The sequence below is a fragment of the Phaseolus vulgaris genome, chromosome 9 (genome assembly GCF_000499845.2).
Source record: "Phaseolus vulgaris cultivar G19833 chromosome 9, P. vulgaris v2.0, whole genome shotgun sequence".
NCBI classification, from domain to species: Eukaryota; Viridiplantae; Streptophyta; class Magnoliopsida; order Fabales; family Fabaceae; genus Phaseolus; species Phaseolus vulgaris.
In genome coordinates, this window is record NC_023751.2 from 19,983,537 (window position 1) to 20,003,643 (window position 20,107).

At 34.0% G+C, this 20,107-nt stretch overlaps 3 protein-coding genes across 3 annotated transcripts; all 3 read left to right on the plus strand.

The window, feature by feature from the left end:
* Positions 1-4,331: 4,331 nt before the first annotated feature.
* LOC137822290 (uncharacterized) lies at positions 4,332-14,764 on the plus strand. Its single transcript, XM_068627176.1, has 8 exons — positions 4,332-4,509; positions 9,086-9,145; positions 9,250-9,325; positions 10,603-10,679; positions 11,165-13,222; positions 13,347-13,431; positions 13,514-13,724; positions 14,072-14,764. The coding sequence occupies exons 1-8, from the start codon at positions 4,332-4,334 to the stop codon at positions 14,762-14,764; spliced, it is 3,438 nt and encodes a 1,145-aa protein (XP_068483277.1).
* Positions 14,765-14,795: 31 nt separating this feature from the next.
* LOC137822291 (uncharacterized) lies at positions 14,796-16,751 on the plus strand. Its single transcript, XM_068627177.1, has 8 exons — positions 14,796-14,808; positions 14,896-15,375; positions 15,480-15,624; positions 15,666-15,720; positions 15,815-16,027; positions 16,107-16,199; positions 16,300-16,401; positions 16,608-16,751. The coding sequence occupies exons 1-8, from the start codon at positions 14,796-14,798 to the stop codon at positions 16,749-16,751; spliced, it is 1,245 nt and encodes a 414-aa protein (XP_068483278.1).
* A 646-nt stretch (positions 16,752-17,397) lies between these two features.
* On the plus strand, positions 17,398-18,058 carry LOC137823137 (uncharacterized). The gene is made up of 2 exons (XM_068628280.1): positions 17,398-17,812; positions 17,888-18,058. The coding sequence occupies exons 1-2, from the start codon at positions 17,471-17,473 to the stop codon at positions 17,960-17,962; spliced, it is 417 nt and encodes a 138-aa protein (XP_068484381.1). The 5' UTR covers positions 17,398-17,470; the 3' UTR covers positions 17,963-18,058.
* Positions 18,059-20,107: the final 2,049 nt, after the last annotated feature.

Genomic DNA, 20,107 nt, shown 5'->3' on the forward strand with positions numbered 1-20,107 from the left:
TAAAAAAATATAAGGACCTTTAAAAGCTTAAAAGGAAAAAAAACGGTGGATCTAATTAAAATAATTAAAGTACTAAAAGTAAAATGTAACCTAAACTTGTCAATATTTCTTTTACCTGTATAGTTAATTGATGAACCAACCAAATGTGAAGAAACATTAAGAACTAGCAAAGGAAAGCACCCAAGCGTTCACCGTAAACACTCTCCCTTGAAAGTGCGTTTACAGGGTATTCCTTGTTGTACATGTCTTCAAGACTCGTTGTCTTATAACACTTTTAGACAAAACTTTGTTAGCTGGAACACTATAGTTTCCCAGAATATTTTGCCAGATTTGTTGGTGTTGCCCCTTCATATACAGACATAAAATCTTCTGTATAATGTGTTTCAAAAAGTACAAAAAAAAAATGAAAGTTATTAAAATACCCTAACTGTTATAATATATTTATAAGTCTAAATCTTTCTTATTAAATTTTATTTATTAATATTGAATTAGTTTTAAATTTTATTATTTTAATATGTTATTAGAGTTCTTATAAAAATCTATCTTAGTCCGGATTAGCTAGATTTATCGTATCACTCATTATTGGACATCCTCTATCCTTGAATTTGATGTTTTGAGTACAAAGGGATGTTAAAGATCTTATATCAACTAAAAATTATGTAGTTTCAACATGATTCCAAAGTTACATTTCCACACTTCAGACATGTCACCAACATGGATAAACAAAAAATACATAAACGACACGATGGACACAATCCAGTTCTTGGACGCATAGGAGATGATAGGGTCCACCCTTTAAACACGTCTTAGTAGAAAATAATATGTGAATCCACTTTGTGTCCCCATTTTAGGAGAAACGAGGAGGCAAATACACTTATGATGTGCTTGTTTTCGAGTGATCAATGTTCCTAGATTGATTTGAGAAGAAAGATTTTGTTAGTTTCAGGTGATTGGCGCGTAAATGGAAGCTTGGAAAAGCGAAGAAAGTGCTAAACACGATCCTCGCATGTGAAGGTGGAATGATGAAGAAAGTCATGTATTCATATAAGAAAGACAATTTTAGCTTTGAAGAAACTGTGTGTTGCTGATAAGTGTCTAATTTCAGTAATATTTCATATTAAAATATAGACACTTATGAGGATTTATTGCTAATTTACATATAAAATAATCCTTAATTTATGAATTCATACATTTTTACATTTTTTTATGATCTTTATTTGAATAAAAGCATTTTATTCCCAAATTTGGTGTTAATTTCAGGTTTTTTGGGAAGAAAGGAGATTTGGACTAAAGAGGAATGATATAAGCTAAAAAAAAGAAAGTTGGAAGGTCGCAAAATTCATAAAAGCGCCAAAAAAGTCCAACTCAGCAGTAGGGATTCTCGCTCAAGTGAGTCCATTCTCGCTGTCTTTCTCGATATTCTCGCTTGAGTGAGAATGTGTCAAACAAATTAGATCATTTTATGTTTTTATCATTAAGCTCATCAGCGCGACGCGAAAAGTCACCTAACCCTAGTAAATTATGTTAAATAAGGGGGGTTAGAGGCTCAACCCTAGTGTGCCAAATTGAGAGGAAAACACATTGAGTGATTTGTAACCAATTGGGAGAATGGAAGGTGCTAGAAGTATGCGTGGCTAATTCTACCCTTTGGGATTGAGAGTAATTTGTTTGAACTCTTATGTATTGAGGTGATATTTAAATATGAAATAATATTCTGTTCTTGATTGATTATTGGTATAGTTATGACATGTTTGAGAATTTTAAATCTAACTGAGAGGTATTTTTAGGGGTTGTGACCTGAACAACAATACTTAACATATTTGAGTATTAAAGATAGACTTGAAATGTTAATTGTTATTAATGTCTGAGCGAGATTCTAAGTTGTTTTTATAAGTATGCGAAATATCGATATTTAAGAAACATTCTTAATAATTTTATATGCGAGAGATCGATATAAATGAATTTTTATACGGATATCAATTTCAACCAAAGAACTTAATGTTAACATGCTAATCAAAATACATAAGAGTAAGAACAGATGAAACCTAATCCCTATTTTTCCAACTTAAAGCAACCAATTCTTTGCCTGTTTTCTCATTAATCATCGCCAACACAACCACTTTCAACAACTTTTTATTGTTTTCTTTTATATTTAGTGAATATTGTACTTGATAATTCAATTGTTCCTTGTGGGATCGATATCCTTCCTTAGGGACAAATTATTACTTCTAACAAGGCTCCACTCTTTCAGAGTTCAACGAATCTAAATTATTGCCGTAGAAAGTCATCATACAACAGACACGAGAAAAGCGAGGGGAAATCTTGCGTTACGTCTATGAACTCTTCTTCATACGCTTACTCTCTTACCGGAAAGGCAACCCAACAATTGGGGCATCCCATAGATCCCACCTGCAAGAAAATACCCAACCAAAAAATAATATTAATTGAAAAAAGAGAAAAGAAAAACCTATACATTCACGAATCATAATAAAAAACAGGAACATCAAAACCCTAGGTAACAAAACGGTAAAAGGAAGCACCTTTTTGGAGTTAATAGTGATTCCGAAAGAGGGGTCAACACCGGCGGCTATGGCAGCATCAGTGAAGTCCTTGACCGATAAGTAATGTAGCCGACAGCATCGTGGTCAATGCGAATGCGGGAGATAGTGCCGTAGATCTTGAAGCGAGACTTAAGATCGAGGACGGAACAGTCTTGACAAAGGCCCATCACGACCATCGCATAAGGCGACGCATGCCTCTTCGTCGGTCTCTCCTCCTCCACTAGCTCCGGTAAGGGGCGACGACGCTGTTCCAATCTAATATTATTCCGATTCAACAATAGAAACAGACAACGTTGCTCTCAATTTTCTTTCTTCTCTATTTCTCTTTCTCGTTTTCTAAGTCCTAACCCTAACTGAATAGCAACCAACAATTAATTTTTTTAATACATTAAATATATCAATGTCTCAACTTTACAAACGCATATAATCCATATGTAACTATTTTCACTTTTTAAAAATTCGTATGTAATACATTATATACGGATAAAATCCGTATGTAACTATTTCCATTTTTTAAATTAAATATATAATGTGTTATATACAAATAAAATCCTTATATAATAATTTTTATTTTTTAATTAAAAATGTAATGTTGTATATACGGATATGATCCATATGTAATTATTTCTGCTTCATGGCTCTAAAACTACATACGGATTATGTTCGTATGTAATTACTTTTGATTTATATACGAAGAAAAAATCCATATGTAATGTGTATTTATACACTGAATTAAATTCGTATGTAAATAATCGTATATAATGCTCAATTTATATACAGATTTATATCCGTAAGTAATAATCAATATGTAAATAGACAAATTATTTTTAGTATTTATTGTGTGGGATATGAAGAGAATGGCATGACCATCTTCATGAATAAGTTCGTCGGTTCTTTGCATCAAAATTTCTTAATGAGATTTGAAGTAAGCATGTTTTGTTGTTGTAAATGATGGCATAAGTATACATGTTTAAAAAATATTTCTACTTAAAAGAAAGATATTGACAAGTTTCAGATAATAATGATAGAAATATTGGCAAGTTTATTATTTAAAAATAATTTTATGTTAAATAGTGATGTGTAAATTTTTATAAGCTTTTTATCGAAAACTATATATATAAACATGAAAATATTGCCGATAAGAATATAATCATAGAAATATTGCTGATAAGAAAATAATATAAACATATATAGAAATATTGCTGATATGAAAAAAATATAAACATGAAAATACTTGGAATATTGTAAAAAGTAGAACACCCTAAAAAACATAAATAAAATAGATGTGTCCACATGTCAAACCTCCCGACTATCTAACCACCCAAAAAAACCGTGAAGTATGAAATCTCACAATAATATCTCTCCTCGCACCCCCTGGCTACGTTAACTGAAATTTGAGTTTCAATATTATTGGTACTAAGAATTAATGCATGAAGCCAGTGTATAAAACAAAAAGCTTTTCCCTTCTCAATAGCAAGCACACTGCTGAACTGAACATGAATTACTTTGAAAATACCTACTTATTAACAAGATCAAAATGCTAAGGAAAATATAACCAATAACGATGTTGCATGAGAATTGAAATGCTTCTCCAAAGATTTTACAAGTAACTAATTATTGTCATTCATAAACTTATCCTGCGATTAAATGTCTTTACAAGAGACTATCTTCAGACCCAGATCAACACTCATTCTCTGTCAAGTCAAGACTGCACTCTTTCACAGTTCGACGGATCTAAATCACCATAACTAACATTAGACCTTTCCTTCTATGGAGGGATTGATATCAGATTTGGAAGCTGTGGAAGAAGTGGCAAGCACAGAGTTTGTGCCTCCGGAGGGAGAAGAAGAAGGAGGATGTAGCTTCTTGGGAAGCATCTGTTTCCAAAAATTCTTGGGAAATCTTGACCCTTCTGATAGAACAACAAAAGCAAGAAGAGTCAAGAACAGTAAGTGGTGCCTCCAGAAACCTGGCATGATGACTACTGATATTATTATTACTACTCACTACTCAGGAACTGCACAGAACCTTCACTTGGCTTTAAATAGAGAAGCTTTAGAGGGCTTCTTGCAGCAGACATGTTCAGTAATGTACGGAAGCTGCCAACTCGTTTGGTTGGGATAGGATGCGTAAATGGCAGACATTATTGATAATTCTATGCTGTTAAGCAATCCATGTCGCTGCTCTCATTATGTAATAAACTAGTTGAATGTGAGTGTGCATGTGTCAGAAATTTTATGAATAAATAATAAGCAATCACTTTTTGACCATTATTAGTTAGATGCTAATAGTTAATTCACCGTCTTTCTTATTATTTCTCACTTCCTCTAGTTTAAACCTATATTTCAAAATACAGAAAATTAACCTCAAGAAGTAGCCAATCTTTTACTTACTAACACACCTTATAAATTGTATGTTTTTATAATAATGTATTTGCTGACAGGACTTTTGTTCTTAGTTATAGATTCAAATGAATCATTGATCAAGCCAACATTATATTAAAATAAAACCATAATATTTCTTTTTCACATTTTGAAGTCCTTACAGTCTAGCTTAACTAAGATAAGACCTACAACCTCAGTTTTGTTATCCTTACAGATCATGGAGCTGCAAACATGAGGAAAATGCTCCTTTATAGTAATTTGCTTTTTTTTTTCTTTTTATTCCTCTCTTTTAGGGACAAACTTTTTAGTAGCTCTGAATAGATCAAACGTTAAACTGGTTTAACTAAGGAAAAGTTGGTATCTGTGAATAAGTGTCCACAGAAAGAAAAGTGGCATGGCACATTATATGCTGATTTCCCGACAGCATGGTGTATTAAATAGTAATATAGAAAGATAATGGCAATGTTTTTTTTTATGAGCATAATGCAATGGTGGTGTAAGTGAAACGTGCATACTTTTTAAGATCATTTATGTCAGAGTTATTGCGTCCCTTTTGATTAGTTAATAGCTATAGCCGTCTAGGCCACATATACTTAGTGAAGGTTCATACATTTAAAATCTTCTACAGATGCATAAAAGAATGAAGGTGATATGCTAGGTTTGTTCAAGTTTAATTAGTGGCTACTAGCTAGTTTCATAGCTCCTAATTAGGCTCTTCCTTTCTTTTGCTTCCACTGCCTCAACCACGATACCCAGAATAAAACAAAAATTTACAAGGAAGAACCAAATTGTAATGACACGTAGAATGTGATACTAGTATAAAATCTCAAAAAAAAATAAATTAATGACATTGTCATGTGAATCGTCATAATAGGTCAATTTGGCCCTTAAATAACAATGGTTGTTCTGTGAACTGTCGTTATATCTATTGTTGAGGGGTATATAATAATTATTGTCCTGGAATCGTCGTTATTTGTACCCGTTTTTTGACTCTCACGCGCATCCACGTTGTCATCTTCACTTGCGCACTCACTTCCTTCTCTTTCTCCCATTGCCCGCTCCTTCTCTCCACTATCATCGGCACAGGTCCTTCTTGTCATTGCCAGTGTCGCTTGTGAACACCTCCTTCGTCGTCGCTCCAGCCCTCCTCCGCTCTAGCCCTCCTTTGCTCGTCAAACCCCCGCGCGTGCATCACTCTTCTGTGTGTGCATCTCTCCTTCGCGCGTATCTAAGCCGCACCTACCTTCACCTCCGCGCAACAACACATTCCGCATGCCGCCAACTCCTCTACCACACACACGCTGCCAAGATCAGTGCACGGTGCCTCCCTAAACCCTAATGTTTTAATTATTTTTATAATAAATATTTACATGTATGTGTTGATTAGTTAGTGGTTTAGGGTTTGTGGAAACTTTATTTACTAGATATTTGATGGAGGAGTCCTAACATTGAAGAGAAGAGTGATAGATTTGGAGTTGTCAAATATTAGCATGAAAAAACTTTAAACGGTCATAACTTTTAATAGAAAAGTCGGATGGAGACGCGTAGTTGCTCGAAACAAGGTAACGAATCACGTGGGAAACCAAAGAGGATTGGGATCAACTAAAATTCCAAAAATCCACTGTTTACTATTCTTTTTTTATTTATAAGTATTATTTACGTATTTTTAAGGTATTTTAAGCTTTTAGTTCCAATACTTTCATTTGTCAGAAAATTCTGAAATTTTGCATGATGTTTCCTAGTATAAATTAGAGATTTATCAAACCATTATGATTATATTACATTCACAAATTTATTACTCATACATTACAAAATGTTATGTGTTCTAACATGAAATCTTATTGTTTTAGTGTTTATTCTGGATATAACACGTTGAGTGGGAGGGGAAGTGTAAATGCAAAGAAACTCTCTTGGTTGCACCTTAAGGTAACCATGTCAAACTTTTTCATATATTTATAAAATGTTATATGTACAAATTTATTGTATGTAGACTTTCATATTTAAATTATGATATTACATGCATTATTGTTCTGGAAATTTGATATTTTATGCAAATTAGTGTATATATATAATAATAAAACATTTTAAAAAACATTTTTAACGACGAGTTCGTCTGTGAATCGTCTTTAAAAAGCAATTATAAGGACGATTTCAGTAGGAACCGTCTTTAAAAATACATTTTTATTTTATTTTTTCATTGTCTATTTGGAGAAATAACAACAGTTTTTTATACATATCGTTAATGTGGTTTTATAACGATGATTCTAGAATCGTCATTATAAACAACTGATTTACAACGACACCCAAAATAACGACGATTCTAAATCGTCTTTATATAGCATTTTTAACCGTTGTTAAAGCATTGTTCTACACTAGTGTGATCATGATGAAGACTTTGACCGAGTAAAGAATTGGATTGATTCCTTGAAAACTCATTCATATTTGAAGTTATGTTTGTCACGTGTACCTTCTAGTTTCTTTTCCTGGTAAAAGAGTTTGTCCAACTTTGTTGCTAGTGTCTAGTGTCTAACAAACACGTTTTTTTTTACTAGCTTGCAATTTCCTTTATTGCAATGTAGTGTTTTTTTTTAAAAAATTTTGCTTGAAATCATGTTTTGTGACATGTTAATGTTAGAAAAAAAAATCCATTTTTGATTAAATATCAATAAAAACAAAGTATAAAACATGATCATATTTCGTATGGAAGACGAAAGACTTTCCTTTATAACAGATCATGTAAAACGTAAGTATTTTGTTTAATAAATGAACATTGAAATCTTTTTTTCCATCTTTTAAGCAATATTTTGCTTAGATGGTCACATAACGTTGTACTTCACGAAATTTTATTTGTGCTTATTTTATATTGTAAGGAAATTTTGCTACCTTCCTCTGTCAATATGATTTGTAAAATTTTGTCACATCAAAAATCTCTTTGAAAATGAACTAAAGTTATCTTTCAACAACACCCTAGTGGTAGTTTTGTCCACTTTAAAAAAGACTATTTGACTTGAACGACTTGTTTTACACAATTTCAAGTAAAGAAACTCTAACCAAGGATCGATAATTACTATTAGTTATCGAGATGTTACTTTAAGAGGAGAAGAACATTTAATGCATGCATGTATCACATTTAATGCATCATCTATGTTCAGCTCATCAGACACGAGGAAGACGTTTAAATGAGTTGAAGAACCTTAACGGCCAAAAAATAATTTGTAATAACTCCTTTTCTTCAACACTTATATAAAGACATCCTTCAAGAGGAAGAGCAATGAGTTTTTGATATGCAAAGTGTTAACACTACAAAAAAAACTTGTATAATGCAGCGGTTTTAATATGGCGGTTATTAATAACCGCCACAATCTGCCGTATAATACGACATTTAGTAACCGCCACAATGATCCTTTAGAATATGGCATTTTTAACCGCCATAATTATCCTCCAAAATAAAATTCCCGTGTTTGCTTTCCCTCCTATACCATTCCTCTTTATTTTCATTTTAAAAAAATAAATAAAAAATTTGTTAAAAATTAATTTTGTTTTTGAACCAGCCTTTGGACCAGCCTTGTCTCCCACTCTTTGGACCAGCCTTGTCTCCCACTTTGGAAACCAACTTCTTCTCCCTCGTGTCTTCATGAAACCAGCAGCATTTTGTCTTCCTCTTCTTTGGAAACCAACATTGTCTCCCACTTTGGAAACCGTCTTGTAGTGTCTTCATGAAACCAGCACCGTTTTATGTTCTCCTTCTCCGCTAACGCAACCTTCATGACCCACGAAACCCTCAGGCGAGCTTCACGAAACCCTCTGTCCGCCATTGCCGCTCCGCTCAAGGTTGTTCCTCTGACCTTCAAGAAACCCTGAGTTCGTCATTGCCGCCTTCGCGCCAGGTTTTTCAGGTCTGTGCTCACGAAACCCTAAACCTCTGTCTTGGGAGTGTATTGTTTGAAATTGTTATAGGTTAAAATCGTTAGCAGATTTGGGATTCGTTGGTGGAAGGAATGCTCATTATCTCTCAATGAGATCTTTTTCTTCTTTAGAAACCAATAACTTCGTTGGTTTGGATTTTGTGGTTTTGTTTAGCACAAGGATCTCTTAATTCACTTTGAGAGTTTCCATATCACTCATTTGAGAGTTAAACAGAGCAGGTGCTGGCTGAAGGTGCTGCTCCAAGGGTGATCGGGTTTGCTAGGTGGCTTCCAGGTAACTCTGATGCCAGACTTGGAGCTAGAAGCCGATTGGAGGTGTAAAAGGGAGGTTTGAAGTTGCTTGATGTTAAACAAAGAATGCTGGTGTGGTTTGTGCAGGTCAAGGTAGAGTGGCGGTAGCAGCATTTGCAAGAAGCTTTAATTATGAGGTTTTGTGTGTGGAGCAGAGCAAGTGGTATGCACGATCACCTTGGGAGCTACATGGAGAAAGGATCTTGAATTTGGTTGCAGAAATTTTGTTTTAATCATTCAATTTGTTGGTGTGTATACGTTGGAATGTAGAAGTACACAAATCAAATTGTGGTCTGCTGCTGGAATGTAGAATATAGAAGAATGGAAACAGAATGGAAGTATGGTTGAAAGAATGGTAGCAAGGGTGTAGAGCGTTTGTGTTGGGTATGCAGATGAAATAAGGAATGGAACATTGTTAATGAACCCTGCAGGTGGCCATGTAAGGTATATTGGATGTCAACAACCGTTGCTGGTTCATGCTGGATCATGGAAGATGAAGAATGTGAAGTCACTACATATCAGTAAACTAGCGTGTGGAAGGGAGGTTCAGCTTTGGATTCAAATTCTTAGACGCTGCCACCATCATTTTTATTATACTTGGTTTTACTGCACAAGTAACATAATGAGTGCTGAATTGTGGTATTGAGGGGACCTTAAACAATAGTTTCTTTAGACCATATGTGTAGGTTTTTGGGTTGGTAATGATCGGGGTAAAAGGAAGAGGCCCGTAATATTCCTGTGGAAGAATCAATCAGTTTTATGCTTTGATAAAAGTATATGCCCATCAAATGCTCCATCAAATAAATTTATGAATAAACTAGATGTAAACAACTTGGAAGCAATGACTTTTTTTTCTGTGCATGTGATAAGTTGCTTCACGAGAATTTGCTTAAACAGTGACAGTGATCCATTGGTTTTTTTGTGTTGGGTTTGGTCCCAAAGCAGTATAGGAACATGAAGGGAACATGAATGTGAGTTATGGATTATTGATTGGATCCTTTAAGATAGAATTTGGGTGAAGAAAAGCTAAGAAAGTGGGAAAATAGGACAAATGAGAAGCCATGCATGGTCCTAACTAAGTGGCTTGCTTTCCACGATGAAAAGCTAAGAAAGTGGGAAAATAGGACAAATGAGAAGCCATGCATGGTCCTAACTAAGTGGCTTGTAGCGTAATTGGGATTAGATAAGAATGTTGCAGCGTAATTGGGATTGGAGCTTCAAATTTGGTCTTTAGATAAGATGAATAAACAACATTGAACAAAAAAAACATTTACGTTACAAAAAGTATTTTATTTGGATCAATTGACACCATTGAACTCTATAAAATGAATTATCTCAACTTGTTCTTGTATGTCTGCATTGTTTAAAAATTATATCTTAAAGGTTATTTTTATGTATTTTTCAATGTGTAACGTGTTATTTTTTTTTGTTTTCTTACAGGTCTATTTTATTTCTTACACCATACTGTTCCCGGATAATATTGCAAATTCAGGTTCAACCCCAGGAATTTATTACAGGTTTAGCCATTTATTTTTATTCTACTTAAGCATGAGTCGGTTTTTATATGAATGGTTAACTACAAAAAGCAAGGGTTCATGTCTTACTTCAACTTTTATTATATATTAGCCTTTACAGACTTAGTTTCATTAATTTGAAGATGACCTGCACGTACTTAAATTTTGATTGCATTGTGTTAGCTTATAGAATGATAATGGTTATTTATAATGGTTATTTGATAATGATTATTTATAGAATGATTAAGAAATTCATAGAGACAACAATTGATCCAAACCAACTTGCAAATTGGTTTGGATCTAACTTTATATTCAACCATCCAGATCTGTTTTGAAGCGTATAGATTGGTTGTATAATTAAAATTTTGTTTGTGTGACCCATAAAATTTACCAAAAGCTAGTTTGGTAAATGTAGGTTCTGATTAACTATTTTATGTAGTTAACACATTTATGTAAGTAATTTTTTGTTATGGTGTTTTGTTTTGTAGTCATGCCAATTGATAAAAGTTGGATTTCTAAACCACGAAACACCATTGAATATGCAAATGGTTTGAATGAATTTTTGGAATTTGCATTTGGACATGCTAATGGTATTGTCATAAAGTGTCCGTGTTCAAAGTGTGGTTTCAATAAGTGGCAAACAAGGGATGTAGTTCAAGAACACTTAACATGTAGCACTTTTCCTCAAAACTACCAAACTTGGTATATGCACGGTGAAGGACTAAGTGGAAATGAGTCTGTGGTTGTTCCAAGTGCGCATGTCATTGAAGATGTCATAGAATCTCATAATCCAATGGAAGACATGTTGAACGATGCATTTGGGTTTGTGGGGCACCACGATGATCACATTGATGAGGGTACTCAAGATGATGGTGTACAAGATGATATGTTGCATGGTGAAGGAAATACAAACTTTGATGCGTTGTTGAAGGACAATAATGAACCACTATATGAAGGTTGTACCAAGTATTCAAAGTTATCATTCATGTTGAAGTTGTATCATATAAAATGCATGTGTAGAATGAGTGATAAAGCAATGACCATGATTCTAAACTTGCTAAAGGACGCATTTGAACATGCTAAGTTTCCTAACTCATTTTATGAGGCCAAGAATGTGATTAACAAACTTAGTCTTAATTATGTCAAAATACCAGCTTGTCCAAAAGATTGCATGCTATATTGGGGTGAAGAGAATGAAAGCTTAGAAGAATGTAAACAGTGCAAAACGTCTAAGTGGAAAGATAAAGATAAGAAACAATATGCAAAGATCTTGCGTTATTTTCCATTGAAGTCAAGATTGCAACGATTGTTTATGAGTTCTAAGACAATTGAATCTATGACATGGCATGCATCAGAGGATAACCAGGATGGGTGGATGAGGCATCCTAGAGATTCCGAGGCTTGGAAAGCATTTGATGTATTACATCCAGAATTTGCAAATGATCCTCGAAATGTACGACTGGGCTTAGCTAGTGATGGCTTCAACCCTTTCGGAACCATGAGTACAAGCTATAGTATATGGCCAGTAGTCCTCATCCCATACAATCGTCCTCCTTGGGAGTGTATGAAGCAAACCTCTTTTATCCTATCCATGATAATTCCTGGAAATCAAATGACAGGAAACGACATTGATGTATACTTACAACCACTCATAAAAGAATTAAAGGAGCTTTGGTTCGATGGAGTGCAAACTTTTGATTATTCGAAAAAAGAAATGTTTACATTGCGAGCGGCTTTGTTGTGGACAATTAGTGACTTCCCTGGCCTAGGCAATTTATCTGGATGGAACACGCACACTGGTCTTGCTTGCCCAACTTGTAACTTTGACACTGAGTCTTCTTTGTTGTATAGGGGCAAATACAGCTTTATGGGACACCGTCGATTTTTACATAAAGAACATAGATTCAGATTGAGTCGTTCTCTTTTTGACAGAAGAACTGAACTAAGGGAAGCACCAGAACATTTGTCAGGGTCAGACATATTTAAAGAAGTTGAGGGTATCAATGTTACATTTGGAAAACCATTAGAACCTACGGATACAAGTAAAAGGGGTCGGGGAAAGAATGTTCTTGAAGTTGTTGGAGCAGAACAATGGAAAAAGAGAAGTATATTTTTTGATCTTCCTTATTGGGAGACGAACTTGTTACACCATTGTCTAGATGTCATGCATATTGAAAAAAATGTTTGTGACAATGTTTTGTATACATTACTCAATGACCCTAAGAAATCAAAAGATAATTTAAAAGCCCGAAAGGTACTTAAAGAAATGGGTATAAGGAATGAACTTTGGCCAGATGAAAGAGGAAGATTTCGGCCAAGTGTGTTTTCATTGTCAAAACCAAAGAAAAAAACGTTTTTACAAACACTGAAAGATGTGAAAATGCCAGATGGATACTCAAGTAATATTTCAAGGTGTATTGATTTGAAAGCTGGAAAGATTTTTGGCCTCAAGAGTCATGATTGTCATATTCTTATGGAACATTTACTACCCATTGCCATACGTAATGTTTTACCAAACAATGTGACTGCAGTGATAGTAGAACTATGTTCATTTTTTTCGACAATTATGTGGCAAAAGTTTAAGCCAAACCGAACTTGATAAACTTCAGTCCTGCATCATTGAAACTCTTTGCCACATGGAAATGTTGTTCCCTCCTACCTTTTTTACAGTTATGGTGCACTTAACTTGTCACTTAGTTGGTGAGGCCAAACTTGGAGGCCCGGTTCATTATCGTTGGATGTATCCCATAGAAAGGTAAATGTTTTTGGCACACATAGATTTTGAAGTTTTTTTAAGCTTCATATTTGATTATCCTAATTGAAAAATTATTTTATAGGTATTTGGGACATTTAAAATCATATGTTCGAAACAAGGCACAACCTGAAGGTTCCATTGCCGAAGGATACCTAGCTGAAGAGGTTCTGACCTTTACCTCTGAATATATGGAAGGGGTTGAGACAAGAAGTAACAGGCCTTCACGTGTGGATCATTCTTGTAATACAAATATGCCACAATTGAGTACCATTTTCCCACCAATTGGTAGAGTAGTAAGTGCCTCTTCAACTTTTGAGTTGTCAACCATGCAAAGAACTCAAGCACATCGATATGTGTTATTTAATTGCCCTGAAGTTACCCCTTTCATTCAGTGAGTGTTAACACAACTATAAATTTAATTATATTCAAAATGTGTCCTTAATGGAATCATTAGTAACACATTGGTTATGATTATTTTCTTAGGGAATTTAAAAGTCATTTGCGAAAGAGGTCTAGAGGGAGAAGAATTTCAAATATAGAGATAGAAAGGATTGTTAATAAGGATTTCATGAACTGTTTTTATAGTTGTTTTATTATAGTTTGTAACATATGTTCACACATTCAATCCTTATTTTTGTAGATTAATAACCCAGACATTTCAAGTACAGTGTCAAATGATCTTAAGTATCTATCTCAAGGTCCAACTCCACATGCTAGAAGATTTTCTGCCTTCAATGTAAATGGATTCAAGTTTAGGACCGAAAGTCGAGAACATGGGTTAAAAACCCAAAACAGTGGAGTTTACTTAACTTCATCAACATCATGTGTTGCAAGTATGGTTGATCAAAACATTAGGGAAGCGGATTTGGCATACTATGGAAAATTAGAAGATATAATTGAGCTTAATTACTATGGTCGTTTTAAAGTGACATTGTTCAAATGTAAATGGGCTGACACCACAAGAGATAGGGGGCTTAGAAAGGATCCGTGGGGTTTTACTTCTATTAATTTTTCAAGATTAATTCACATGGGAGATCGTGAGGAGCATGATCCATATATTGAAGCTTCACAAGCTGAAATGGTATATTATGTTAATGATGAAGTTAACAAGGATTGGAAAATTGTCGTCCACTTGAAACCACGAGACTTGTATGATATGGGAGAAGGAGATAATGAAGTTTGTGAACTGGAACCATGTCCACAACAAGATTTAAACCATTTTTTCAGCGAGTCTGAACATTTGCCATTGTTTAGGGATGATGAAGATGATGAATTATTAAACGAGGACAACAATGATCACGAACTTCATGAAAATGACTCAATGTCAGAGTAATAATAAGCTTGGTTTGTTAATAAAACTGCACATGTATGGTTATTGTTAGTTGCACATCTATTTGATTATGTACTTTGATATGCATTGTTATATCTTGTTTTTGTATTTTATTCTTTCCTTTTTATGTGCAGATATGCCTAAGCCTAAGAGGATTAAGAACTTGCTTAAGGCAATTGGTGGACATAGTTCAGACACATCTGTGAGGAACTATGTTCAACCTAATGACACGCCTCAAACTACACGTCAACAAATAACTAAATCTGGTCAACCACATATTGGATCTCCATTACCACAAGCATCTGGACATACACCACCACAAATCTCAAAATCTGCACAACCACGAGATTTACAACCTACTTTTCAATCAGCAGCACTACCACAAACTGAGTCTGCTCAACCACCAATCTCACAATCTGCACAACCTGAAGGCACATCTGAGTATGCACAACCACACACATCTGACTCTGCACTACCACATACATCTGAGTCTACACTGCCACATACATCCGAGTCTACACAACCACATACCCCTCAATCTGCACAACCGCATACATTAGAATTTGAAGCAGAAAGGGTGGCACCAAAAAAGGCAGACATTCAAACCACTATTGGTTTGTTGATACTATAGGTAAACATATGTTAATTTTGTTGTTGTGTTTTTCTTTTTCATTTAATTACTTTCATTGCAGATACCTTAATTTATTATACTTTATAGATGAGCATGGAGTTACTCAGAAAACGAAGCTCAAGGTTAGGGATGCTCATAATTTGCCCATTGGAATACGTGTGGTTGTCAACTATGATGATAACTTTCAACCCATTGGAGAAGCATGTGGTTTGCTTGCTGGAGTTTGTGGACAGTAGCAGCAAATCATATATTGTTGCCTATAAGTTTTGAAAGTTGGTCATCTGTGCCTGATACTTACAAGGATACTATATGGGAGAGTGAACTGAAGGTAATTGACCCTACATTCAATAAAACATTAAATATGTACATTCTTATTTCAGCTTTTGAATATATATGTGGACTAACAATTGTATTATTTGAAGAGTCGTTTTTGCTTCATGGTAAATGAAGATCTCGCTAAGAGAGATGTTATGTTCAAAATTGGCAAATTGTGGAGGGAGTATAGATGCAAGCTCTGGAATGAATTCTATGACCCAGTGTTAAGCAGAAATGACTTGATAAAGAATGTTCCAGATGGTCTTAACATGGAGCAGTGGGCTATATTTGTGGATTATCGTCTCAAGCCTTCCACAGTGGTACATACTTTTCATTTCATATATTTCTCACTCAACATGATTTTAAATTTGCAAAAACTGATTTCATTTTATTGTGTAGAAACTGTGTAACAGGAATAGAGAGATAAGAAAGAAACAAACTATTCCTCACACTGGTGGAGCTATGGCATTGTCAAGAAGGAGGGATAATCTGGTATATTTACATATATGTAGCTTTGTGAATTTGGCATATATTTTGATTTATAATATATTATGTATTTTTGTAATTATATTATCCTTTTTGGAATGTATAGAAAATTGAGACTGGTAGGAACATTGGCCGGGCTGAGATGTGGAAGATCACACACAAGAGGAAGAATGGCACGTATGTTAATGATGAAGCTATGGAGATTGGGGTAACTTCTAATTATATCAGTTTTGAACCTCTCATTTTCTTCTTTATGTTGAACAGAGTAATTGTTTTTTGTATATACTATTTTTGAGACATACTATTTTGGATTTGGATACTGATTTGGATATTGTTTTGGACTATTTTAGACTATTTTAGATACTGTCTTAGACTGTTTTGGGTTATTTTGGACACTGTCTTGGACTGTTTTAGGAACATATTGTCTCTACCATGGGTATATATTGTTTTGGACTGTTTTGGATTGTTTTGGACTGTTTTGGATTGTTTTGGGCTATTTTGGATACTGTCTTGGACTGTTTTGGACACTGTTTTGGGAACATATTGTGTCTGCCATGAGTATATACTATTTTGGACTGTTTTGGGCTATTTTGGATACTGTCTTGAATTGTTTTCGATTGTTTTGGGAACACTTTGTCTCTACCATGAGTATATATTGTTTTGGACTGTTTTGAATTGTTTTGGGCTATTTTGGATACTGTTTTGGATTGTTTTGGGAACATATTGTCTCTATCATGGGTATATATTGTTTTGGACTATTTTGGACTGTTTTGAGCTATTTTGGATACTGTCTTGAATTGTTTTCGATTGTTTTGGGAACACTTTGTCTCTACCATGAGTATATATTGTTTTGGACTGTTTTGAATTGTTTTGGGCTATTTTGGATACTGTCTTGAATTGTTTTGGATTGTTTTGGGAACATATTGTCTCTATCATGGGTATATATTGTTTTGGACTATTTTGGATTGTTTTGGCCTATTTTGGATACTTCCTTGGACTGTTTTGGACACTGTTTTGGGAACATATTGTCTCTACCATGGGTATATATTGTTTTGGACTGTTTTGGATTGTTTTGGGCTATTTTGGATATTGTCTTGGATTGTTTTAGACTGTTTTGGGAACATATTGTCTCTACCATGGGTATATATTGTTTTGGACTGTTTTGGATTGTTTTGGGCTATTTTGGATACTGTCTTGGACTGTTTTGGACTGTTTTGGGAAGACGAACATTAAAGTTGGTTGCTTCCATTTTTATGTAGGATAAAATTGATGAGTTAATGCTGGAAAATCCAGAAACTGCATCACATATATCTCCAAATGATCCTGTTGGTGTCATTTTTGGAAAGGAGCATCCAGGGAGGGTCAGAGGACTTTCATATGGAGCTTGTCCTACCCTTGCTTTCAGGAAATCCACAACAAGGGTAAGCAATATGAATAATGGTTCCTCTAGTGGTGGGTCTTCAACAAATGTTGAAGAAAAGGTAGAAAAGATGGCAACTGAACTTGCAGTTGTAAGGAGCCAAATGCATACTATGCTAGCCTACATTGCTTCTAGACCAGACGTGCCGGAACATTTTGCTGCAATGGCAGCAAATTTGGTACAAGCATCTATTAATGAGGTATAAATTACTATACTTAAAATTTTATTATAATATTGTTTTCATTTATTTTAAACATATTTTAACTTATTCCAGGCACTGGATGTTGCTAGTGGTGCTCCATCACCAAACCAGAATATAAGATCAAGTGGAGGGAGTAAGACAAATTAGGATTGAGAATTTACTTGTAATATGTTTAGAAAATGAAACAATTTACATTTTGACAATTTAATTTACTTGTTGTTTGGATTAGTTTGACATTATCAACTTTGTTATTTCAATGAATGAATGAACTCATCTTTTGATTATTATATTTCTCAATTTTAAATATATTATGAAATTAGTTTATGTTATAACTTAATTATATATATTATGAAACATAATATCAAATTAATTAATATTATAAAATCAAATTATAAAATAGAATTAAATAAATTATTATAAATATTAAAAATAAAATTAAAGTTTAATTATAATATCAAATTAAATAATATTATGAAATCAAATTATAAAATAGAATTAAATAAATTGTTATAAATATTAAAAATTAAATTAAATATTTAATATTCGAATTATGACAGTTATAAAGTGTATTATAAATGTCATACTATACTATATTAAGTGGCGGTTAAAACTGCCACAATTTACGTAAGAATTGGTTTACCCAGTTTTAAAATTACGACATTTATAACTGACGTCAATTGCACGCTTAAAACTGCCACATTATACAATGCATACTATGGCGTCTGCTACAACGGTTCTCATTTGACCGCCACATTAAACTTTGTGGCGGCAAGAATTCTGGCGGTACGCAATACCGCCACAGACGTATAATGCGGCGGTTAAAAATGCCAGTTTTTACGAAAATAACCGCCGCATTATACACGTTTTTTTGTAGTGTAAAACACTTTTGAAATATTAATTTTGTGCCCCAAAAAAGTTTTACAAGAAGATTGTTGTGTTCATTAGCAAACTAGTAGAGTGCTTAAACCTTGTATATGTTGTAAGACACTAGCCTCTCTAGTGAGCAAATCCTTGTGATCTTTTATATCACATCTTTAGAAAAATCTATGTCTAGACAATAGCGACTATGTGTAATATAATACTTAGTGGGTTAACTAAGAGTAGCTACGTTCTAAAATAATACTCGAGTTTCTAGTCAGATGTGATTAAGTGTTCAATAAATACTTGACGGGTTTATCAAGAAAAGAATACTCAATGACTTAGTCAAGAGTAGGTACACTCAAAACAATACTCAATTGTAACTTGCAAAAGTAGTTTGCATAGTGAAACTCAATTAGTTGATTGAGGACGTAGTCTACACTATCAGACGAACAAATATAAAAATTTGAGAGTAAATTCTTCTTTATTTCATCTTGTTAAGTTGCATGTTATTAAATCTACACTAACTTAAGAATGATAGTTTTCAAACTAAGTTTTTGAAGATCTTTGACAGACCATCGTCAAGTTAAAAATTATAGCTTGATTGTGTATCATTAGATGATATTTGCAAAAATCTGCAAAAAAAAAATTAATACACAATTAAAAATCTCCCTTTTTCTATATTTGGCATGTTTTAAAAATTAACTTTTAACTTTTGTATTTATTCATTTTTTATTCTTAATTTTTTAAAATTTTCTTTTAATTTTTTATATAAAGTAAGATTTTATTATTCTATTTTTTTCGTCTTTCACTTATAAGCTTATTACATAAGATATTGATAATAATTATTTTACTAATACTTTTATATTATACTACTTATGCATAAGTTATATTATATTTTTATATATAGGAGTAGTGGAAGACATGTGTACTTGATTACTTGCAGCTCATTCCAAGTCAAGGTTTCTTTTTTTCAGTTGTTTTCGAACGGGTTTAGTACCTAAAGAACGATTACTCTTGTTTCCACCTTCGGTCGGTCTACGATGCTCCAAGCTTTCAGCTACACCTCCGTTCTCTCGGTCGTTTGGCTCTACAGGCGGGGATGGTACCTGTAGAAGGCACTCCAACGCTCAAGTCAGTCGGGGTGTTAGCACTCGGGTGTCAAAGTACTGTAGATAATGACGTACATTTCTCCTTGAAATGCGTGTTATTTATATTACCTTAGTGGGCCTTCGTTGGTGGGCCGGATTATGGAATTGGTTCGTGTTTAGGGTTACGCTAAACAACCCTTAACCATGGATTAACCCTGTTGACTTGGTCAACCCTTGGTTAAATGTCAAGGGTCGTCGGCCACGTGTCATCGTGTGGCCTTCTCACCGTGGTTTAGATGATAACTTGATTCGAGCGTTGGCCGACCCATTGGGTCATCCAGTC